We start from the raw sequence: 5,000 nt of genomic DNA, 5'->3' as shown, positions 1-5,000 counted from the left end.
GTCAGCCAATCAGGAAGCTTCTTTCTATTCACGTGCTTGAAGATAACCAATCAGAGAGCTTCTTTAAAGTCACGTGATAGAAGACAACCAATCAGAGATCTTAACGGTTTTAATGGTAATATTTTCATCGAACGAGCATCAAAAATGACGCCATGACACCTCCTCGAGCATGACATGACATGACATGACACTGATCGAGCCTTTCCCGCAGACCCAGAGCATATCGAGATTTTCTTTATAAAGCTGAAAATTTGCAAACCCGGACAGCAATTTTTTTTTTTTTTTTTTTTTTTTTTTTTTACGGAATTTTGGTTTATAAGTAAAGGTAGCTTGTCTTTGAAATGTTTCTGGCTCGTCAAAATATGGATTGACAGCGTACGGAACAAAAAATTGCAATAATAGTAGTAAATGCAGCGCGCGTCAATTAAAAGGCGAAGTTCTTTATCCGGAATCGTAGTTTTAGATCAATGGACGAGATTCGTTGCCTATATCGGGGCATAAAAAGCTGGAAAATTATATGATCCTGAAATTCTTTATGTTCCGTTAACCCGATTTTTATTTTTTTTTTATTTTTTATCTATAATTATTTATATTATTTATATATATATATAATTTTTTTTGTCCTATCGATTAGTTTGTTTGTTTTTTTGTTTGTTTAAATCCGAGAAGCAACGAATAAAATTGGTGTGGCCAAACAGTGAAGAAAAATCTGCAGAACTTAAAAAAACATTTAAAAAATTGAATACAAAAACAAATCTAACTCAATAATACGCGAAAAATTGGAAAGTAGCGAAAACCTGCTAGATTCGTTTGAAAGTGAGAACACAAAACACAAAAAAGAAACACAAGAAAAGAAAATCATGATAATTCTAATGAAAGTGAACAAAATTAACACAAAAACAAATCTAACGAAAGAAAACACAAAGAATGGGGGAAAAAAATCATATTTTTCTATTTCCTGTTAGAAAAGTAGCGAAAACCTGCTAGATTCGTTCGGGAGAAACAACACAAAACACGAAAAAGGCAAAACAATTATAAACTAAATAACAAAAATATATCAATAATAAAAGAATGAAATAAGAGTTTTAAAAATAGATAAAGAAAAGTAATATATAAACATGAACAAAGATAAAAGAGTGAAAAGTAGCATAAAAACCGCTACGTTCGAGAGTGACAACACAAAACATGAAAAAGAACAAAGCAATTATGAACTAAGATAATAATAATAATAATAATAAAACAATAAAACAGAATAAAACAGAGATTAAGTTAACTAAAAAAAAAAACGTATTTTATAAACTTAATGATAAAAAGAGTGAATATAGCGAAATTTCGCTACGCTCGTGCAAGAGTGACAACACAAAAAATAAAAAAGGACAAAGTAATTATGAACTAAAAGAAAAAAAAATAATAATAAAACAAGATTTTTGAAAAATCATATCAATTGAAAGATGAAAGAGTGAAAAGTAGCGAAAACTCGCTTGGTTCGAGAGTGACATCACAAGATACGAAACACACACAAAAAAAATTGTGAACTAAAAGAAAAAATAATAATAAAACAAGATATTAAAACAAGATTTTTAAAAATCATATCATCAATATAAAGAAAAAAGAGTGAAAAGTAGCGAAAACTCGCTACGTTGGCTCGAGAGTGACGTCACAACTTACATGAAAACACAAAAAGGGCAAAGCAATTATGAACTAAAATAATAATAATAATAATAATAATAATAATAATAATAATAATAATAATAATAACAATAATAATAATAATAAAGCAAGATATTAAAACTGATTAAAAAAAAAAAAAAAAAAAAAAACATATGAAAGTGAAAAGTAGCGAAAACTCGCTACGTTGGCTCGAGAGTGACGTCACGAAGACACGAAAAACACAAAATAAACTTTTGTGAACTAAAAGGGAAAAAAATAATAAAACAAGATATTAAAACAAGATTTTTAAAAATCATATCAATTTAAAGACGAAAGAGTGAAAAGTAGCGAAAACTTGCTACGTTGGCTCGAGAGTGACGTCACGAAGACACGAAAAACACAAAAACACTTCCGTGAACTAAAAGAAAAAATAATAGTAATAATAGTAATAATAGTAAAAAATGATAAATAGTAAAATAGAAAAAATAATAGTAATAATAGTAAAAAAACATTTTAAAGACAGAGTGAAAAGTAGCGAAAACTCGCTACGTTGGCTCGAGAGTGACGTCACGAAGACACGAAAACACAAAAAAACTTCCGTGAACGAAAAGAAAAAATAATAGTAATAATAGTAATAATAGTAAAAAAATAGTAAATAGTAAAATAGAAAAAATAATAGTAATAATAGTAAAAAAAAAAACATAAATTTAAAGACGAAAGAGTGAAAAGTAGCGAAAACCCGCTACGTTGGCTCGAGAGTGACGTCACGAAGACACGAAAAACACAAAAAGGGCAAAGCAATTATGAACTAAAAGAAAAATGATAATAATAATAATAAAACAGATAAATAAAAAAAATAAAATATACTTAGAAAAACATAATGATGAAAGAGTGAAAAGTAGCGAAAACCCGCTACGTTGGCTCGAGAGTGACGTCACGAAGACACGAAAACACAAAAAAACTTCCTTGAACTAAAAGAAAAAAATAATAATAATAAAACAAGATATTAAAACAAGATTTTTAAAAATCATATCAATTTAAAGACGAAAGAGTGAAAAGTAGCGAAAACCCGCTACGTTGGCTCGAGAGTGACGTCACGAAGACACGAAAACACAACAAAACTTTCGTGAACTTACTCTGGCGTCTCACCTTCGGCGTCAAAGCAGTTTGTGTCTCTCATTTCTCTTTTATCTCTTCTCTCTCCTGTTTCCCTCATTCGTCTTCTCTCTCTCTCTTCTAAGTCTCTCATTCCTCTTCTCTCTCTTTCTTCCGATTCTCTCATTCCTCTTGTTTGTCTTTCTTCTAATTCTCTCATTCCTCTTCTCTCTCTTTCTTCTGATTCTCTCATTCCTCTTGTTTGTCTTTCTTCTAATTCTCTCATTCCTCTTGTTTGTCTTTCTTCTAATTCTCTAATTCCTCTTCTCTCTCTTTCTTCTAATTCTCTCATTCCTCTTGTTTGTCTATATTCTGATTCTCTTCCTCCTCCTCTTCTCTCTCTCTCTTCCATTTCTCTTCTCTCTCTCTCTTCTGCTTCTCTCCCTTCTCTTATTCTTGTTTGTCTGTCTCCTTGCTTTATTTCTCTTCTCTCTATGTCCGTCGTTCTGATTTTGTCTTTGCTTCTCTCTCTTCCTCTTTCTCTTTCTCCATCTCCCATTTCTCCTTCTCTCCCTCTCCCTCTTTCGCTCCCTCTCCTCTCCCTCCCTCCTTCTTCTCCTCCTCCTTCTCTCTCCCTTCCCTCGCCAACCGAAGAAGACGAAGAGGAAGTGAGGGTAACGACCGAGGCGGAAGAGGAAGAACACGTAAGGGTGATAAAGGAGGGAGATGAGGAAGAGGTGAAAGTAGAAAAAGATTTGCGATAATCGTTTTTAAGGTCATTCGTTATATCATGGTTGTATATATTTACGTAGTGGAATAGGCGTAGGTCCGGAGGAGTGGAAGAGGAATGGGAGGAATCGCCGATAAAAGTGGAGACAGAGGAAGGAGGGTGATGATGGGGGGAAGAGGAGGAATCGCCGATAAAAGTGGAGACAGAGGAAGGAGGGTGATGATGGGGGGAAGAGGAGGAATCGCCGATAAAAGTGGAGACAGAGGAAGGAGGGTGATGATGGGGGGAAGAGGAGGAATCGCCGATAAAAGTGGAGACAGAGGAAGGAGGGTGATGATGGGGGGAAGAGGAGGAATCGCCGATAAAAGTGGAGACAGAGGAAGGATGATGATGATGAGGGGAAGAGGAGGAATCGCCGATAAAAGTGGAGACAGAGGAAGGAGGGTGATGATGAGGGGAAGAGGAGGAATCACCAATAAAAGTGGAAACAGAAGAATATGGTTGATGATGAGAGTACGAATGAGGGGTATAAGAAGACGAGATGACGGAGGAAGAGAGAGGGGGAGGATAACCAGAAGGCAAAGAAGAATGCTGATAATGAGAGGGAGTAGTGAAGGTGGATGAATCAGAGTGGATGGAGGAATGTGGATGAAAGGTGGACATAGGAGAATGCTGATGAATATGGGAGGTGGAGGAGTCGTGATGAAGGGGAAGAGGGCGAAAGGTGGAGAAGGAGGGGGTTTTCTCTTCCTCTCTCCTTATTCCCTGTTTATTATCGTCTTCTATCCTTCTTCCCGTCTTCTTGTCTCTCGCGTCTTGCTTTCCCTTTCCTTCTCGTCCTATTTCGATGTAATTCTCGCCTCTCCCTTTCTCTCCTCTTTCGTCTTTCTCTCTTCTTTCTCCTCTTCCCCCTCCTCCTCTTCCTTTTTCTCCTCCACTTCCTCCTCCTCCTCCTCTTCCTTTTTCTCCTCCACTTCCTCCACCACCTCCTCCTCCACTTCCTCCTCTTCCTTTATCTCCTCCTCCACCACCACCTCCTCCACCACCACCTCCCCTCCTCCACCACCTCCTCCTCCACTTCCTCCTTTCCTTTATCTCCTCCTCCACCCACCTCCTCCACCACCACCTCCTCCTCCACCACCTCCTCCTCCACTTCCCCTCTTCCCTTTCCTCCTCCACCACCTTCTCCTCCACCACCTCCTCCACTTCCCCCTCTTCCCTTTTCTCCTCCTCCACCACCTCCTCCTCCACCACCTCCTCCTCCTCCACTTCCCCCTCGTCCTTTTTCTCCTCCTCCACCACCTCCTCCTCCTCCTCCTCCCCCTCGTCCTTTTTCTCCTCCACCTCCTCCTCCTCCACCTCCTCCTCCACCACCTCCTCCTCCAAGGACCCTCTCCCCAACGGCAACGGGACTCGGCGACCTCGAGGCTGAAGGGAGAGCCAGAAGGGAGTCGAGGACGTCCTCGAGGGTGGTGGATTCCCCCTCGGAGGAAAAGGGGATCTCGGAAGCGGATTCGAATCTGTT

The 5,000-nt window shown here is 38.2% G+C and overlaps 1 protein-coding gene across 3 annotated transcripts in view; it reads right to left on the bottom strand.

Moving 5' to 3' along the window:
• The window catches only part of LOC138861424 (apical junction component 1 homolog), a 24,411-nt gene extending 19,931 nt beyond the window's left edge, over positions 1-4,480 (bottom strand). For 2 of the 3 annotated variants that reach the window (XR_011398494.1, XR_011398495.1), the window contains exon 1: positions 2,787-4,480. Coding sequence is in view for 1 of the 3 variants with exons in the window: in XM_070120487.1 (XP_069976588.1) it covers positions 2,800-4,138 (1,339 nt within the window). In the remaining 2 variants the exon portion in view is untranslated. The remainder of the gene's footprint in view (positions 1-2,786) is intronic. The other variant, XM_070120487.1, reaches the window with a different exon arrangement.
• Positions 4,481-5,000: the final 520 nt, after the last annotated feature.

Source organism: Penaeus vannamei, unplaced genomic scaffold (assembly GCF_042767895.1).
Source record: "Penaeus vannamei isolate JL-2024 unplaced genomic scaffold, ASM4276789v1 unanchor5354, whole genome shotgun sequence".
Taxonomy (NCBI): domain Eukaryota; kingdom Metazoa; phylum Arthropoda; class Malacostraca; order Decapoda; family Penaeidae; genus Penaeus; species Penaeus vannamei.
This window is presented reverse-complemented; position numbering and strand designations above follow the sequence as displayed.